This window comes from Sorex fumeus, unplaced genomic scaffold (genome assembly GCF_029834395.1).
Source record: "Sorex fumeus unplaced genomic scaffold, SorFum_2.1 ptg000007l, whole genome shotgun sequence".
Taxonomy (NCBI): Eukaryota; Metazoa; Chordata; class Mammalia; order Eulipotyphla; family Soricidae; genus Sorex; species Sorex fumeus.
The window spans coordinates 49,968,440-49,988,581 of NW_026606064.1; the positions used below are offsets into that span (position 1 = coordinate 49,968,440).

General features: G+C 38.0%; 1 protein-coding gene across 1 annotated transcript in view; it reads right to left on the bottom strand.

Moving 5' to 3' along the window:
• Positions 1-19,435, bottom strand: part of DNAH14 (dynein axonemal heavy chain 14) — a 342,385-nt gene extending 322,950 nt beyond the window's left edge. The window contains 6 exon segments of the mRNA XM_056107024.1: positions 3,641-3,785; positions 5,459-5,521; positions 14,992-15,104; positions 16,826-16,978; positions 19,180-19,310; positions 19,417-19,435. Of these exon segments, the coding sequence (XP_055962999.1) occupies positions 3,641-3,785; positions 5,459-5,521; positions 14,992-15,104; positions 16,826-16,978; positions 19,180-19,310; positions 19,417-19,435 (624 nt within the window).
• Positions 19,436-20,142: the final 707 nt, after the last annotated feature.

Below are 20,142 nucleotides of genomic sequence, written 5' to 3' on the forward strand. Positions count from 1 at the left end.
TTTCCACCAATGTTCTCAGTTTTCTTTTCAACTCCAATCCTGCTTCTGAGGAGGCATTTTTTCCCCTCTACCATTGTCCTAATGCTTCTTTCCCTAACTTATCCTGGCACCCCCAACCCTACAACAACAGCAAGTTTCCTACTGAAGACCTGTTCTACTGTTTTCATTTCTATTGTCTTTTACATTTGATATTCCCCTGTAAACTTTCTTTATATCCCACATATGAGAGAGATCATTCTGTATCTGTTCTTCTCTCCCTCTGACTAACTTCATTCAGCATCATTTTCTCTAGCTCCATCCATGTATCAGCAAATTTTATGACTTTATCTTTCCTTTTCTCTTTCTTAAATTTTTATTAAAGAGTCATGGTTTACAAAGTACTGATAGGTGCATTTTAGGCATACAATAATTCAACACCAACCCTTCCACCAGTTCCCTTCCAACACCAATTCCCTCTCCATCCCAACCCTCACCCCAACCCCACCAGCCAACTTGACAGGCAAATTACAAAGTTGCAGTGCTTGCTGCTTAGATATCTTGTTTTCAGCTCTTTTGAATCTTGTTTTGAGTAGATGGTGATAACCCTCACTTGAATCACTGCTATAACTCAAGTCCTGGTGCCTATTAATCCATTACTTCTTGTTCTCTTCTTCCCCCCATTGATTTTCCTTTCTTTCTCTTCTGTCTCCTCTCTGAACACTAGGGTCGAGGATAATCTAAGCATCCTCCTTTTGTTACAATACATTTCCTCATATAGTAGTCTACAATCCACAGATAAGTGAGATCATCCTGTGTTTGTCTTTCTTCTTCTGGCTTACTTCACTCAATAGGATATTTTCCAATTCCAACCATGTTGCAGCAAATTGCATGATTTCATCATTCCTTGAAGTTGCACAGTATCCTATAGTGTATACATACCACATCTTCACGAACCATTCATCTGTCCTTGGATGCCTCTGGTTGATTCCATATCTTAGCTATTGTACTAAATGCAGTGATGAATAATGGCGTGCATATGTCCTTTTGAGAGACTGGTTTTTATGTCCTGGGGATAGATGTCCAAAAGTGGAATTTCTGGGTCATTTGGCAGTTCAAGTCTAAGTTTACTGAGAACTCTCCATACTGTTTTTCACAGGGGGTATATCAGACAACTTTCCCACCAACTGTGTAAAAGAGTTCCTTTTTCACCATATTCCTGCCAACACAGATTGTTCCTACTGTTTTTGATATGTGCCATTCTCACTGATGTGACATGATTTTCATTGCACTTCATATTTTATAATGGATGCATAGTATTTCATTGTGTACATGTACTGTGGGCTGGAGCGATAGCACAGTGGGTAGGGTGTTTGCCTTGCACACGGCCAACCCAGTTCGATTCCTCCGCCCCTCTCCAAGAGCCCGGCAAGCTACGGAGAGTATCCCGCCCACACAGCAAAGCCAGGCAAGCTACCTGTGATGTATTCAATATGCCAAAAACAGTAATAACAAGTCTCACAATTTGTTGAGACATTACTGGTGCCCGCTCAAGCAAATCGATGAACAATGGAAGGACAGTGCTACAGTGCAGTGCTATATGTACTATAATTCCTTCATACAGTCATCTGTTCTTAGGCACTCAAGTTGTTTCCAGATTTTGGCTACAGTGAAGACTGCTTCAGTGAACATAAGATTGAGATGTCTTTCCTGCATTGTGCTTTTGGGCCCCTGGGAATATTCCAAGTAGTGGAATTGCTGAGTTGTATGGAAGCAATTCCCAGTTTTTTGGGGAAAGACCATATTGCCTTCCCAAATGGTTGGACTGGTCAGCATTCCCACCAGCAGTGAATGAGGGTATCTTTTACCCCACATCCTTGCCAACACTGGTTGTTGTTTTGTTTGATATGTGCCAGTGTCTTAATTATGAGGTAATGTTTTGGTTTGCATTTCCCTGATTATTAGTGATCAGTAGCATTTTTTTTTTGGTGTGTCTCTATTTATTTTTTTATTATCAGTGAGACACCATGAGGTACAATTGTAGACTTACAAATTTTGTGCTTGGGTTTCAGTTATACAATGATCAAATACCCATCCCTCCACCAGTGCCCATTTCCCACCACCATGGATCCCAGTATCCCTCCAACCCCCATCCTCTTCATCCCACCCTGCCTCTGTGGCAGGGCATTCCCCACTGTTCTCTCTCTCCTTTTGGGTATTGTGGTTTGCAAAAGAGGCATTGAGTAGCAATCATGTTTGGTCTATAGTCTACTTTCAGCATGCTTCTCCCATCCTGGGAGGATCCTCCCAGTAGCATTTTTTTCATATGCTTTTTGATCACTTTTCTCTTTGAGGAAGTTTCTGTTTATCTCTTCTCCCTATTTTTTGATAGAATTTGCTGTTTTTTTCTTAGAGAGTTTGACCAGTACTCACCTGACAATAAAGCAATCTAATGACAATTCGCCAATTTTCTTACACATCAAAGTCCTATAAAAAATTTGCCCTCTGGGAAAGATCTCCTATTCCTATTTAACTTAAATCTTAGCTCTCAGATTTAACTCTAACCCTTTATTATTACTCTCATTCTCATTGTAAATGACTATCAGTTTTACTTTACAGTCTCTCTGTAACACAGTGGGCAAATGAAGTAAAAGCTGCTAGAATTCTGCTCGATTATATACTAAACACTCAAAATTTACATTTCCATATTCTTAACCTTTTAGAAAGAACTATCCTATAAAGTTATTTATGGGTCAGAGTGATAGTATAGCAGGTAGAACATGGGCCATGCATTCAGTTGACCCTGTTCCCATCCACAGCACCACATATGGTCCTCTGAGCCCATGAGGAGTGATCCCTGAGCACAGAGCCAGGAGTAAGTCCTGAGAACTACTGCAATGACTCAAGAAGCAAATAATAAATAAATAGTTATTTCTTAAAACAGTAACCTTCTGTATAAGAGAAGAATTCAAAAATTCAATGAAACTTCTGAGCTACAACTAAAGACAATATATTGACATGTTATCACTGAGGGGGAAATAGCTGGTTGCTATAAATTATGTATTGGAAACAAGTTAATAGCTGCAAATAATACTATACATATAGAGCTGAAAATAAAGGGAATCATAAAAGTTTTATGTTAGGGGCTGGAGCTATAGCACAGTGAGTAGGGCGTTTGCCTTACATGTGGCCAAACTGGGTTCAGTTCCCAGCATCCCATATGGTTCCCCTGAGCACTGCCAGGGGTAATTCCTGAGTGCATAGCCAGGAGTAACCCCTGAGCATCATCAGGTGTGACCCAAAAAGTCAAAAAAAAGTTTTATGTTAGGTGCAAGGAAGACACTATTTATACGGAATATTAACTACTGAAATAGACTCCACAAACATATAATGTTCTTTTGGGGCATTTTAGAGCATTTGCTGTTCAAAGGCATTGCTAGTTATGGGTCTAGAATATATATCATTCAATAAATATATGCATTCTATATCTATTATAAAATTACATTTTATATGTAAAGTATACTTTATATATATTATTAAATATATATATTATTCAAACTACATTTGTCCCTTCTAGATTCTTCATACCAATATTAGTTTATAGTAGTATATATCTACCCATTTTCATACCAATATTACCTTAGAATAGCATATGTATACCCACCTTTACAAGAAATATGATAGAGGGATTAGTTTTATGGCCATAATGAATTCTGATAGTAAGTGCATCTTCACAAAGTCCTTTTATATAATACAGACATTCTTGAAATAACTTATCAGCAAAAAAGAGATGGCAGTTCAGATAATATCTGAAGGTTAGAAATTTTTCACAACTTATGTCCCATTCAAAATGAGTTGAATTTTGAGATAACTAGTACAATTTCTCTCATATTCATGTAGTTAGTATGTAATGCATCTTTCATATTTTAAAAGACAATAACAAATATTAGTGATCATTATTTGTTAAGTTGACTGATAACTATTCAGATAAAATTTAGATACTACATTTGTTGAATAAGAACAAAATAGGAGAAGGAACAGATAATATTATTACATAGGATCCTGAGTTCTAATAATTTTGAAATAGTATGCAGACATGTTAAACAAACTATATTTCTATTATACTAAATTTAAATATTTTTTCCCTAATTAGAGAAGAAAATTAACTAGCTTAGTTACCATTTGGCGAATATTTCCTGAATTCTTCCTCCATTTCTATCCTAATTTAGGGGAGATCAGTACTATCCTATTATCAGCACCTACTATCTAATACCACAAGTTCTTACAGAAAATTGAGAATTAGTAATTCTTGCAAGCAATATCTTATATCATGCCAAAACCTGATTAAAAATGGATTAAAGACTTGATGTTAGACCCAAATCCATAAAATACATGGAAACATTGACAGAAATCTCCATTATAATTGACTTCAGAAGCATCTTCAAAAATTTTACTTCAATGGCAAAAAGCTAAAGCAGAAATCAACAAATTGGTTTAGAAACTATGGCTAAAATAAAAATCACAGTGCTGAATGGGAGAAAATATTTGCACACTATACATCTAGCAAGGGCTGGAGTGATAGCACAGCAGGTAGGGCATTTGCCTTGCATGCAGCCAACCCGGGTTCGATTCCTCCACCCCTCTCGGAGAGCCCGGCAAGCTACCAAGAGTATCCTGCACAGCATAGCATGGTAAGCTCCCCATGGCATATTCAATATGCTGAAAACAGTAACAAGTCTCACAATGGAGATGTTATGGTGCCCACTTGAGCAAATCGATGAACAATGGGAGGACAGTGCTCAGTGCTACAGTACTACATCTAGCAAAGTCTCTTGTGAGACTGTCATACGTCTTTTTGTTTCCATAAAATATAAACACTTCTTTAAAACAATCTTAAAAACTCCATAAGCATATAATCCATTATTGGATTATATAAATCCATATAATTCATCAATTCCACTCCTTGTCTATTACCCAATCTATCCTAAGAATAAAAGACACCAGTTGCATATATGTAATACATATATATATATATATATATATATATATAACATCACAGATGAATGGATAAAGAAGTTGTAGTGCATATACACAGTGGAATGCAAAGTGCTCAGGCATAATTAAAGATAATAAAAGATAAAATCTTGCATTTAACTACAGCATGGATGAAACTAGAGGGTTAAAACAAAATTTGAAGGAGGAAGACAAAAATCCAACGGTCCCATTCATGTGTGGTATATAAAGAGACAAAGCAAGGGAAGAAACACAAATTTTTAGATTTTGACAATAGAACCAAAGCTATGAAGCAGAATAGGTGGCAGGTGGGAAAGTTTCTAGGGATAACGGTGGAGGCATATTGGCATTATTGTGGTAGGTCAGTGTGGACCTTAAACCCCCAGAACTCAAACATTTATACTTTTGTAAACCACTGTATCATATTTGAATTAAAGTTTTCTCTTGAAATACAAATGTAAATACTTACAAGCACCTTTTCCTCTTAACTCTTTTAACGTTGAATTTCCAGGTAACAAAAGCTTTATTTATTCTGAAAGGGAAACGTTTTTCACATTATATGTTTATGAATCATATATTTATACAGAATAAATTTAGTAAAGACTTAATAGTACCAGAAAATTCTCCAGAATATGTCTCTTTTATTCTGTTACCTTAAAACTGGAGCATATCACTTTTCTCCCAAACCTTCAATAGAATAAAGATTAGGAGATAAATTCTACAACTACTATTTTCCCAAATAAATATCTAGAAATATCTAGTTCATGAATTTTGGGGACTAATGTGTTACCATAGCACAATCTTTTTCCTCAGGAACATTTTGTCTTGATATAAACAATCATTCCGACACTGAGATATAATAATTGATCACCACAGTGAGATAGATTCCTTATGTAGTTGGTAATAACCAGTGGGAAGGAAAGGACGGCAAGAACAGGAATGCTCCAGAGGTCAATTAAGCAAACAATGTTTGTGATGACACTGGTTGATTTTGACTCAAAGAAGAAGGAAGGAAGGAGGTCTGGAGCCAACAGAAGTTCAAAGAGGGGACAAGAGATTATTCAATGAGGAAACCGAGACCATAGAAATAAGACATGCCTTAGGCAAATCTAGCAATATCACCTTAAATATGGTTCCAAAGATGCATTCAAAATAAATACCTGCCTCACCTCAACCTGGAAATTTAGAGTCATGTGTATCAGGAATCTGGAAAATTCCTGGAAACTAGCTTAAGTCAGAGATGTCAACAATAATGGTCTAATGAGCATACACAAAGCACTGGAAACTGCCCAGAAAGTTTCATGGGATCGAAGCTCACAATCATGCTCAAATAATTCCTGCTCTGTATACATGGCATCATCATCTTATATGATTAATACTTCATATTTTTTCTATTTTAAATGTTTTTGTTATGTGTTATTTTAAATCTTTTTATAAGTACTGCACACTAATCAAGTGCACAACCAGAGCTTAAAAATCTTTTTTAAAATAGTAAAAATAATTCTGAAAATAGACTGAATCTAATATGGGGAGGAACAGGGGCTGTGCTCAGTGCTAACCCCTGGCTCTGTGCTCAGGGTCCATATGTGGTGTGCTCAGTGGACCATATGTGGATCAAATCCAGGTCAACAGAAAGCAAGACAGGCATCGAACCTTCTGTACTATCTCTGTTCCCTCTACAAGTTTAAACCTGACTAAACCTTATTTCTAGTTGTCTTAGTATGATGAAAGAAAATGAATAATTTTGACTATGCACTTAATTGATGCTTAGAGAAAGATTATCATATTTCTAAGTTTCAAAATCTGAAAGACTGAAATTAATACAGTCAAATGGGATCTAAAAAATGTTTTACAAGGCAAAGATAGCAGTAGAAAATCTAAATTGAGTCACACCCAAGAACCATCTCCAAGGCTCTATAAGCTCAGTTACTGGTCTTGCTCCAGAGACTCATAAATAAATCCTGAAAGAGATCAACCTGCTGCCAGAAATCCTTCAGACATCCAGAATGGCTGAGACATCGGGGCACCCGGAGGGGGGCAGGCCAGCCAGGGCCTGCCCAAACAGAGCCCTTGCAGCCACCTGCTCTCACACTACAAAATCACCGCCATGCCTCTGACTGAACTCCATTGTCTCAGGAGTAAGCCTCAACCAGAAATTAATCTGCCAAAAATTCAGGTATGCAGGTCTTTGTGACTGAAATCTCCAAGCTTTTATGGAGTCTAGATGGGCTATCTCCCCTTATCTTGGTACATCCAGATACATCAACAGTCATGTGCCCACCCCAAAGTCACCACTTCCCAGTCAAAAACTTAACTCCAGCTGTACCACCCATTTAATAATTCTGGATTTCCTTGGACATCTCCAAACTCTACAACACTTATAATCCAGTAGCAGCACTCCAGATTGGATGGGATGTAACATAGAAGGCAACCAATCTTGACTAACCAAATAGTAACATAGCACTGTAGCACTGTCCTCCCATTGTTCATCGATTTGCTCGAGTGGGCACCAGTAACATTTCCATTGTGAGACCTGTTGTTACTGTTTTTTGGCATGTCAAATACGGCACGGGGAGCTTGCCAGACTGCCATTCTGGTGGGATACTCTTGGTAGCTTACTGGGTCTCTGAGAAGGACAGAAGAATCAAACCCAGGTCAACTGCATGCAAAGCAAACGCCCTACCTTCTGTGCTATTGCTCCGCCCAGATACTAACAGGATGCATAAGCATCTTAATTATGCTTCATCACTTATCACTTAATCACTTAACTTCCCGTTAGTCGTTGATTTGCTCCAGCGGGCGCCAGTAACGTCTCCATTTGTCCCTGTCGCGTGCTAGTGTAGCCCAATGGCATCTGTTCGCTCTGGGAACATGAAGAGCCTCAAACCGATCGTTCATGATCTTGATGAAGAAGTCTGACCATCTGGTAGGTGGGCGACCACGCGGTCTTTTGACATCCTGTGGAATCCAGTCGGTAACAGCTCTAGTCCAGCTGTCGTCTTTAAATCTCATTACGTGACCAGCCCATCTGATTTTTGACACCTTGGCAAATGAGACAGTGTCCCTGATTCTTGATCGTCGAGGGATGTCGGAACTCCAGATTCTTTCTCTCATGTGAGTGAAACGTGATATTCCAAGCATAGCTCTTTCAATTCCTCTTTGGGAGACCTGAAGAGCGTTCTCATCCTGTTTGCGTAGGGCCCAGGTCTTTGAGGCATATGTTAATGCAGGAAGAACAGTGGAATCAAAGAGATGTGCCCGGAGCCGGAGGTTCTTCGTCCTCTTAGCTATTTCTTCGACATTCTTGAAGGCGTTCCAAGCTTCTCTCTTCCTCCTGCGCAGCTCGGGTGCCAGGTCATTTGTCATGTTGACTTCTCGACCTAGGTACACATAGCTGTTGCATTCGGAGATGGTCGTTCGGTTGAGAGCGAATGGGGCATCAGGAACGAGGCTGTTTCTCATAAACATTGTCTTCGTAAGATTCAGCTGTAGCCCTACCTTTCCACACTCACGGTCAAAGTCGGCCAGCATTTGTGCTGCTTGGCTGATGTTTGGTGTTATTAAAACAATGTCATCAGCAAAGTGGAGGTGGTATAGTTGCCGACCATCTATCTTCACTCCCATTCCTTCCCATTCCAGTCGTCGCATGATGTTCTCGAGGGTGGCACTGAAGAGTTTCAGTGAAATGGTATCACCCTGCCGCACCCCTCTCTTGACATCAATGATCACTTCTTTGTAGAATGGTGAGATCCTGGTAGTGAATCCGCAATACAGCTCACAGAGGATCTTGATGTATTGGGCTTGAATGCCCTGATTGGCTAGGGCTTCAATGACCACAGAATCAAAGGCCTTCTTTAAATCAATGAACGTTAAAGAGAGCAGCATCTTGAACTCCCGAGAAACCTCAATGATCTTGGTTATTGTGTGGATATGGTCGATGGTGCTGAATCCTTTGCGGAACCCAGCTTGCTCGCATGGTTGTCCTTCATCTAGTGTTCTGCCAATCCTATTTAGGATGACTCAGGTGAACAACTTGTAGATGACAGACAATAGGCAGATCGGGCGATAGTTGCCAATGTCATGGATGTCTCCCTTCTTGAACAGTAGTACGGTCCTGCTGGTTTTCCACTGGGACAGAACCTTGCATTCAGACAGGTAGCATGTGAAGAGCCGAGCCAGTGTATTGATGAGTACTGACGGCAGGTTCTTCAGGTGTTCAGGTCTGACCTTGTCTGGGCCGGGTGCTGTTTGTTTCTTTACCGACGAAATGGCATGTCGGATTTCGGAAGGGAGAACATTGGGAACGACATATCCATCCTGTGGAATTTGGTATGTCGGCAAGTGGACATGGCTATCGAAGAGATTTGAGTAGAAGTCATAGATAATCTTCTCCATTGCAGTTCTGGAGGATGTGATGGATCCATCAGGACGTCGGAGGGCAGTCATCTTGGCCTTGTAGTTGGCAAAGAACAGGGGGCGTTACGAATACTTTTCCCGGCTTCTGCTGCATCTACCAGCACTTATGCTCGTCTCTCTTTGAGGTCTTCCTTGATCGCATCTCTGCACTGCTTTGCGAGCTCAGACGTTAGCTTGCGGTTGCCTGAGGCACGCGCCAAACCACGCTGGCAAATAAGCTCAAGAGTTTTCGAAGACAGGTGTTTTTTTTGTGGCTATCTCTCTCTTGGTGTTCCTCGCACATTCATGGAGGTGCTGTACCAGTCGATCGTATTCCTCATCAATGTTGTCAACAATGGCATCTTCCCATGTTGCCGCTCCCAGTTGGTGGTCGTTCTGGGAGTTCTCTTTTTAAACTTTGCAGCCCTTTCTCCCCGCTCTGTGAAGTAGAATTTTGCACGAAGGAGACGGTGGTCCGATCCCGTTCAGAATTTTGGGACAACAGCGACATCGGTCAGGCAAAACCGTCCATTGAATATGATGTGGTCTATTTAGTTGTGGAATCGTCCACTGGGAGACTCCCATGTCCAACGTTTAGATTCTGCCTTCTGGAACTGTGAGTTACCATGGATGGTCTTAGTAGACATGATGAACTCAGACAGTCTCTCACCCTGTTCGTTCCATTCTAGGCCATGGGTTCCGATGTGAAGTTCTTCAGCTGATCTTCTCTGTCCTATCTTGGCATTAAAATCACCCACAATGATCTTGTAGAAGGTGTGGTCTTCTTTATAGAACTTCTCCAGCTCCATGTAGAACTTCTCAATTTCTCTTTCATCATAATGAGATGTTGGTGTGTACACAACAAAGATCGAAACTGCCGGCAGTGAGCCACATCTATTCAAATGTAAACGTCCGATTCGGGTTGTTGGGCGTTCGAATGAATCAATGCTCATGGCCAAGTTTGTGTTGACAAGGACACCGACGCCTCCGACATCTCTTTTATCGCATGTTCTGAGGAACAATTCTTCTCCAGTGTCGAAAACGGCATGGTGAGATTCATGCCTTCTTGTCTCGGTCAGACCAATGATGTCGTACTTGATCATTCATGCTTGTACCATCAGGTCCTCAATGGATGCATCTGAAGCTAGCGTACGTGCATTGAAAGTACAGAGACCTTGGACTCCAGGCTCAGCGGACCCAGGGACAGAGATTCTCTGCTTGCTCCCACCAACCACAGGTGACAAAGGAATTCTAATCAGGAGCCCCACCCTACCCTGCCCTGTCTGCTTCCACCAACCACCCAGGGATCGGATTACGCACAGAAGACCCACCCTACCCCTACCGGGACCAGATAAATACCCAACTGGCAGACACTACCTCCACTACCTCCACTACCCACCTGCCACCACACTCCAGGATGCTTTCCGGACCCGTGCCGGCGCAAAGCGCCCGCGCGACACATCATAAGACCCTAAATACCCATCTTCCAGAATTGTCGTACCATATTTGATAGTGTTCAAATATGGTAACACCTACGAGGGCAATTAGAGGTTGCCCCAAAAGTTTCTATCCCTCTCGGAAAGACTGGCAAGCTACCGAGAGTATTCCGCCCGCACGGAAGAGCCTAGCAAGCTATCCATGTGTATTCGATATGCCAAAACCAGTAACTACAACTGGTCTCATTCACCTGACCCTGAAGGCTTCACCGACATGGCAGCACTGAGAAGGATGAGAAAGGAGAGGCCGATAAAATCTCAAGGCTGAACTAGGTTGCCACAACGAAGGAAGACAAAAATGATCGTCTGTACTTTCAATGCACGTAATGCTTCATACAAGAACTTAGTCTCCATGGTGACATATAACAATTTCCACTCATTTTCTTATAAGAAAATATTTTTTGATCATTCTGTTAGCAATTCATTGAAAACAAGCCATATATAAAATAAATTGTGGGCCTGTTGTGGGGGCAGGCTTGAGAGGTTGTTGTGAAAATTGGAGACAATGGTAGAGGGAAAGTGATAATGGTGGTGGGACTGGTTTTGGAATGTTGAAGATCTGTAACAAATCATTATGAGTAACTTTGCAAACCATAGTGTTTATATAAGGTGTAGGGGAGAAAATTTACATAGTTTACATAAGTAGGCTATTTCATGTATACTCCAAAATGTATTAGCACAAAATTTTTTTAAAAGTTTTATGAAAAAAGAAAAAGTTTTATGAGAGACAGGAGGGATGATTATTACCATAATAAGATTCAAACGTAAGATAAAACTTAATACAATATACTTTATATTCTAGAGTTGAGAACTTACTTACGTAAATGAGAATAAGCAATTTACTATATTGTATTAAAGGGTTTTATTTTCCTGATTTACATAGGTAAAAATCATATAACAATCACAAAGTGGCTTCTACTGATTTATTTTCTGACTATTCTATTTGGCCGTTTCTTAGTTTTGTTGGAACAAGCAATATAAAGTCAATTTGTTATGCAGCTAAGGGAGCAGGTTGGAGATGGGAGGGAAAATTGGGACATTAGTGGAGGGAAGGTCACACTGGTGGTGTTGGAACACTAAATGCCTGAAATAATTGTATAATGAACAACTTTGTGAATCACAGTGTTTTTAATAAAAATAGATTAAAAAAGAAAATCTAACATTAACAAAGTTCTAAATAAATATAGAAAAACATTTTGGTAATAACGTAAACTGATTGTCTGTAGTTTAAAAAAATCTATTACCAAAAAGATGAACAACGGGAGGACAGTGCTACAGTGCTATGAAAAATCAAAATCTACTAGTATCTAGTCTATAGGGATGCAACTAAAGTACATATTCTTTTTTTTTAATTTTTATTAGTGAAACACCATGAGGTACAGTTGTAGACTTACAAATTTTTGTGCTTGGGTTTCAATTATACAATGATCAAGTACCCATCCCTCCACCAGGGCCCATTTTTCACCACCACAGATCCCAGTATCCCTCCCATCCCCCAGCCCCCAAAACACCCTGCCTCTGTGGCAGGGCATTCCCTTTTGTCTCTTTCTCTTATTGGGTGTTGTGGTTTTCAAAAGAGGCAATAGGTGAAAATCATGTTTGGTCTATAGTCTACTTTCAGCATGCTTCTTCCATCCTGGGAGGATCCTCCCAACACTCTTTGTTTGGTTCTTCCTTCTCTATCTGAGCTCCCTTTTGCCCTTGCATGTGTGGCTGGCCTCTAAACCATGGAGTAAAATTCCTGGTACTAATCTCGGCCATTCTTGGGTGTTAGTCTTTTATTTTGTTACTTTATGTTCCCCAGATGAGTACAATCTTTCTATGTCTATCCCTCTCTTTCTGACTCATTTCACTTAACATGATATTTTCCATGTAGTATCACTTGTATGTAAATTTTATGACTTCATCTTTTCTAACAGTTACATAGTACTCCATTGTGTAAATGTACCAAAGTTTCTTTAACCAGTCATCTGTTCTTGGGCATTCAGGTTTCTTCCAGGTTCTGGCTATTGTAAAGAGTGCTGCAATGAACAAACAAGTGCAGATGTCACTTCGACTATACTTTTTTTGCCTCTCTGGGATATATTCCCAGGAGTGGTATTGCTGGGTCAAATGGGAGCTCAATTTCTAATTTTTTGAGAATCATCCATACCGTTTTCCAAAAGGGTTGAACCAGTCTGCATTCCCACCAGCAGTGAAGGAGGGTCCCTTTCTCGCCACATCCGCGCCAGCACCGGTTGCTTTAGTTCTTGTGGATGTGGGTCAGTCTCTGTGGTGTGAAATGATATCTCCTTGTTGTTTTGATCTGCATCTCCCTGATGATTAATGATGTGGAGCATTTTCTAATGTGCCTTTTAGCCGTTCGGATTTCTTCTTTGAGAAAGTTTCTATTCATTTCATCGCCTCAGTTTTTGATGGGGTTGGATATTTTCTTCTTGTGGAGTTCAACCAGTAACTTGTATATCCTTGATATCAACTCCTTGTCGAATGTGTATTTGGTGAATATCCTTTCCCATTCTATAGACTGTCTTTGTATTTTGGTCACTGTTTCTTTTGAGGTGCAGAAGCTTCTTAGTTTAAGATAGTCCCATTTGTCTATCTCTGTTTTCACTTGCTTGGCCAGTGGCATGACATCTTTGAAGACACCATTAGCTTCAATATGAAGTGTTTTGCCAACTTTTTCCTCAATGTACCTTATGGATTCCGGTGTGATGTTGAGGTCTTGAATCCACTTTGATCTTACTTTTGCACATGGCGTTAGGCAGAGATCTGAGTCCATTTTTTGCATGTAGCCTTCCAGTTTTGCCAGCACAATTTGTTAAAGAGGCTTTCCTTGCTCCACTTCACTTTTCTTGCCCCCTTATCGAAGATTAGATGCTCGTATGCTTGGGGGGAGATGTCAGTATATTCAACCCTGTTCCATTGGTCTACAGCTCTGCCTTTGTTCCAGTACCATGATGTTTTAATTATTACTGCCTTGTAGTAGAGTTTGAAGTTAGGGAGGTTGATTCCTCCCATTTTCTTTTTCCCAAGAACTGCTTTAGCTATTCGTGGGGGCTTATTGTTCCATATAAATTTTAGGAGTATTTGCTCATTTCTTTGAAGAATGTTGTGGGTATCCTAATAGGGAATGCATTGAATTTGTACAGTGCTTTGGGAAGTATTGCCATTTTGACAATGTTAATTCTCCTGATCCATGAACAGGGGATATTTTTCCATTTCCTCATGTCCTCTTTTATTTCCTGAAGTAGCATTTTGTAGTTTTCTTTGTACAGGTCCTTTACTTCCTTAGTTAAGCTGATTTCTAGGTACTTGATTTTCTGGGGCACAATTGTGAATGGGAACAAAATCCATTAATTTATCTTACATAAAATTTGCTCCAGATTTTTATTATTTCAGTAATTTACCATGTTAAATGCAAGTTAAAGATATTTATTTTCTTAGTCCCCAGCAGATAGCAGCAAACCACAAGAAAAGACACATGTTAGAGAGGAAACCAAAAATACTAAAAATCTAAACAATCACTGAAAAAACAACAGCTAGGCCTACTTGATGAAGAATCAGAGTCTTGAGAATTCTAATGTCATGTTGTATAATGTAGTATAATCTAATCTAGAAATATAAAAATTTTAAATGATGATTATTTTTCAGTAAGTTTTCTTCAATTTTTTAACTCCTATTTTCTGACATTTTACATATGAAATGTGCTTTTTAAAATAATCTCTCTTACCTTTGACAGAAGGACAATTATTTGGTTTGTTGAATACAATATCTATAATTATTTATAGTTCTGAGAAATCTCTCAATAAATATTCATTAATAATGCATTAAAACAGAGGTAAAATAAGTTATTATAGTAAATTTTTCTTTGACTATAATTTTTTCTTTTTTAGCAATATTTTCCTCAAAAATTTAAACTAAATGTTATAATATTTAGCTATATAAGAAATATTTCTTTATGTAAAGACTTTGTAGAATAATTTTCACTCCCCTTAATTCTTCACGAATATAAAATTACTATAATGGAACCCCAGTGTTACAGAGGCAATTGATATTTCAAAAAAATCATACTATAAATAGGAATAGGTATCTCCATTTTCTTTGATCTCACCGGAAATTGGAAAATATCCTGAATTGCTGTAAAAAATAGTAATATCTTTTTTCTAATAGCCATTGTGGAGTTGGTATGAGTTCTGTCTCTTCTGTCTGGCCTGTTTTTACAATCTGAAAGTACAAAGTACATAAAGTAATACTTCTTTTAAAATATGTGCCATTTTCAGGAAATTCAGAAAGCCTAATTTAATACTTAAGTACATGCCTTGATAATTAAAACTTTCCTATAGATGGCCTCAACACATCATCTAAGCTCAAACTTGATTTATCTTTAAACACTATTTCTTCTTTTATATTCATTAAAAATTTTTATTTAAATTTCACTGTAGTTCAGATAATATCATTATAATAGTGCTAACATTTCTGACTTTGATACACAAAGTTACTGCACTTCATCACCACCCCCAAAGTGCCAAAGACCCTCCACTAACATCCTTATGACACTTAAAGTTTGCCTCTTCCTCCTCCTGCCCTGGCCCACAACACAACTGCTTAGTGACCTCAGTTTTGTAATCCAATATATTTACCACTTTCTAATGTCATTTCTTTGGCTGCAACAGGAAGGTTAAGAAATACTTTTTTCATCATATTAAGATTTTTTTTTACAAAATTATTTCCTTATTTTGTTTTGTTTTGGAGCCACAGCCTGTGGTACTCAGGGCTTTACTCTTGGCTCTGTGCTAGGTAATCACTCCTGGCAGGGCTTGGTGGACCATATAGGAATGACTGGGATTGAACGTGAGTAGGCCACATGCAAGGTAAGTGCCTTACCCACTGTACCATCTCTATGGCTCCAAGATTATTCCTTATTTCGTGTCATATTTTCTATAAAAGTAACACTTACAAACTTAATTTAAAGTACAGGGATACAATTATTCCAAAGTAAATAGTAGCTCATTACCCCATTCTGATATTCAAAAATTACAGGTTCTCATAAAGAGATCATTCTTCCCTGTTCAAGTATTGAACAGTTGCTTACATTTCTTCCAGAAATAGAGGTATACCTTTATCAGAATACATATTTTTTCTGTGCATGTTTCTACTTGTAAGTTGTTTCTTCCACTTTTAATTAATAACAAATATTAGAGATCTCACTGACATATCGAGGAAATGTATATTAGAGATAAGGACTATATATATATATACATATATATATATGCACATTGAAATCTACTTTCATATGTGGTTTTGCCCACAAATACTTAGAAATACAGTTGGAAGTCTGAGAGGACAGAGGAAAACAGAGAGAGATTAAACAAATGAAAAAAAAAAGTCACTGGGTAATTATGATTTGTCAGAAACATCAAAGTACTCTGTAAGTATAATAGGTGTGTTTTACATCAGGTAATGAAGTTTCTGACAAATGAGAAACATTATTTCATTATTATAATTTCAATTAAGCCAGTCCATTTTTTATTATTTCATCAAAAATTAGAAAAATTGTTTGCAAGTATTTAAAATGTAAAATAAAACAAAAAAACCCTCAAATTGAAAGAAAAAACAAGTCACATCAAATAAACTTTTCCTATGAAATATATATAATAGTCCCTAAAATATCAGGATTTTGTCTGAAACATGCAATGGTAAATGTATAAGAGGTATACATTTAAATTTAAATGAATAAAGAATAGCACAGCAGGCAAGGCACTTAGGCTCACCTGGGATCAACCCAGCATTACCCCTGAGCACCAACATAAGTGATCCCTGAGCACAGAGCCAGGAGTAAGCTCTGAGCACCAATGAGAGAGCTCCCCCTGAACAAAAAAAAAATCTACATTTAAATTGTTAACTTTCACTATGACTCTGAAAAATGAAAACATATTGTATATTACTTTTGAGATAAATGAAGCAGAAACTGTCCAGAATTCTTTGCAACGTCTAGCATTCTGAGAAGATACCACTTGGAGATCATAAGGATTATACAAAGTTTCAGAACATTTTTGAGAAAGGCAGTATACAAATTCTCCATCATCTTTCATTTGTTCCTGAAAACATATTTTAATTAAGTTGATCAGAGTAAGTAGTAAAGTGGATGAATACACAGTATTGAATGTATTGAATATAGCAATATGAATGCAGCAATATCAGTATATTGAAAATATAGAGAAATTATAATTTTAAATAACATAGAACTTGGAGCGTATGGTATATTGTAAAGCAATACTAATTAAGAGTAAGAATAAGGTCATTGAAGGATGCTAATATCAATTTGTGTCTATTCAAGTTCAATAGAATAAATCAATATTATTGTCTTTTATGCTGGTGGTTTAGTATTAATTAAGATCTATTGAATAATATGTATACAATAAGTGTCTCTTGGGGCTGGAGCAATAGCACAGCGGATAGGGCGTTTGCTGTGCACGCGGCTGACCCGGGTTAGATTCCCAGCATCTCATATGGTCCCCCGAGCACCGGCCAGGCGTGATTCCTGAGTGCAAAGCCAGGAGTAACCCCTGAGCAGCGCCAGGTGTGACCCATAAAGCAAAAAAAAAAAAAAAAAAAAAAGTCTCACATGATATCTTTATAGCCTTAGACATTTAATCTCTAACATTTAAACCTTGACTTTTTAAAATAATTAAACAGATACAGAATTTAATGTATTTAGAAGTTAGGTCACTCTCACTATCACTGTCTCTGTCCTCCCGTTATTCATTAATTTTCTCAAGTGGGCCCAGTATCGTCTCCATTGTGAGACTTGTTACTGTGTTTTGGCATATGTCATGGGTAGCTTGTCAGGCTTTGCCTTGTGGGGGAGATACTCTCGGTAGCTTGCCAGGCTTGAGAAAAGTCACAAAGTCAAGATGATTTGAGCACAAATACTAAGCCTACTTTAATATAAGATAATGCTTCTTTATCATCTACCTAGAATTATTGAGGAATTAGTCTTTTCACATTAAGAAAAATTTTAATTAAAATCAATTTCTTTTAGTTTGAAGCCTCTAACATTTATTGATGAAAACAGTTCTAAAATTATTCATAAGGAAGCATAATATAATCCTTTCTTGGGTAATTAAATTTTATTATTAGAAAATGTATTATTCTCTTATAATTCAGTGAGGCCTTCTGAAGATATTGAATTGAGCACTTGAACAATTTCCAATCACTGTAATTTTGGATCCAGTTTTCCTTTGGGAAGGGAGGATGTTTGGATTACACTTGGCAGTGTTCAGGGATTACTACTGGTTCTGCACTCATGAATCACTTCTGGCAAATTCAGGGACCACATAGAATGCTGGATATTGAGACCAGGTCAGCCACAAGCAAGGCAAGTGTCCTCCCGACTATACTATCTCACTGACCCCAGTTTTACTTTTCATTTAATACTTTTTTCCACACTGAAGACTCAATTGTCTGAGTTGGTTCACCTTCTTATTTTGACCCCTGGTATTAGGAATATGGACCTAGGAAAAGAAGGTTTCACGTAAAATGCAAAACGCCTTTTGTGATAATTTGTATAATGTTTGCATTATAGCTATTTGGTCACATGAGGCATTTTTATTCTAAATTATATTCACCCCCAAGTTGAAATTACTAGGAACCTTTATGACAAAATCATTCTAGGGCCACAGAGATGACTCAATGGGCTGAGCACTTATTTTACATGCAAAAGGTCTGTGTTTGATTTTTAAAAAAATAATAAATAAAATTAGGAGGAGACAATTTTATTCTATCTTTGATCAGCTGCAATAAATAAGGTCCCTGGAGGGAGACCTTAAGTCTGATTACAACTTTCTTCTAGTATCTGCTTGTGTGATCTTAGACAAGATAAAATTTCTCTGAAAAGGCTAAACAGGTCAAGAAAAAAATGTAAAGGACAAGGAAACTTAGAAATGATAAGATAGAATATTAGTTTCCAGAAAGCAAGAGAATGATGATAGAATATTATGAAAATACATTAAAATTTCTTTTTAAAATCACAAAAATTAGGTAGACAGGATTGCAAGACAGCTAACACCCATTCCCAGGAACAAATTAATTGGAGAAATTTATAAAAAGATAGTTTTAAATTCTGATCTCTTGAGTTTTTAAATAAGCTTAATGTTGGAAGCATATATCATGGAATAATAACTATAATATGGCATTAATGTAATGTCTGATTTTGGTATAATATCTAAAGTGCATGAAATAAAGATAATTTTAAATACAAATTTCAAAAGCAAAAATAGAATAGAATAAAATAGAATACCTCTTGAAGAGTCTTCTGAACTGATAATTTGCATTGCTTGACATCAAATTTACTTTCTGGCAATATTGTTTCCCAACCGTACTTTTTTCTTAGCCTAATAATATGCTTTACCACATCATCACCTTCTAGTTCTAGTTTAAAACATGAAAAAAAATCCAATATAAGTACAAATATGTTATCACTAAGGATAATGTATAATATTACAAATATTTCCATTGGAAAAATTTAGATGACCACTTTCATGTAAGGGATTCATAGAACTGTATAATTGGAGGAGAAAATGCAGCTTAAAATACAATTTTAACAGAAACTGTAAAGGTATAATGGTTTTCCATTTAGGAGAGATATCATAGAAAACCCAATTCGTAACAAAGGCAGTTAACAAGAGCCAATAATAGAAACCATCAAAAGACTTTTCTTTAAAAGGCTTTGTGGGGTGCAGGGAGGTTGGTGCAGGAGTATGGAGCAGAGAAATAGTACAGTGGCTAGGGACTTGTCTTGCAATCCTGGGCTGACCAGGGTTCAGTCCCGGGCATCATATATAGAACTCTGAGTCCTTCCAGAGTGATCCCTGAGCACAGCTAGATGTTGCCCAAGAACCAAAAATTAAAAAAAAAAAAAAAGGCTAAACCTCCACTACCCAGCTGCCACCACGCTACAGGATGCTTTCCAGACCATTATAAGACACTTAATATCCATCTTCCAGAATTGCCGTACCATATTTGATAGGATTCAAATATAGTTTGAACCATGGGAACACCTACATGGGTAACTAGAGGCCACCCCAAAAGCCCCTATCCCTCTCGAAGAGCCTGGCAAGCTACCGAGAGTATTCTGCCCGCACGGCAGAGCCTTGGAAGCTATCCGTTGTGTATTCAATATGCCAAAACCAGTAATTACAATGAGTCTCATACCCCTGACCCTGAAGGCAGCATTGAGAAGGATGAGGAAAGAGAGGATGAT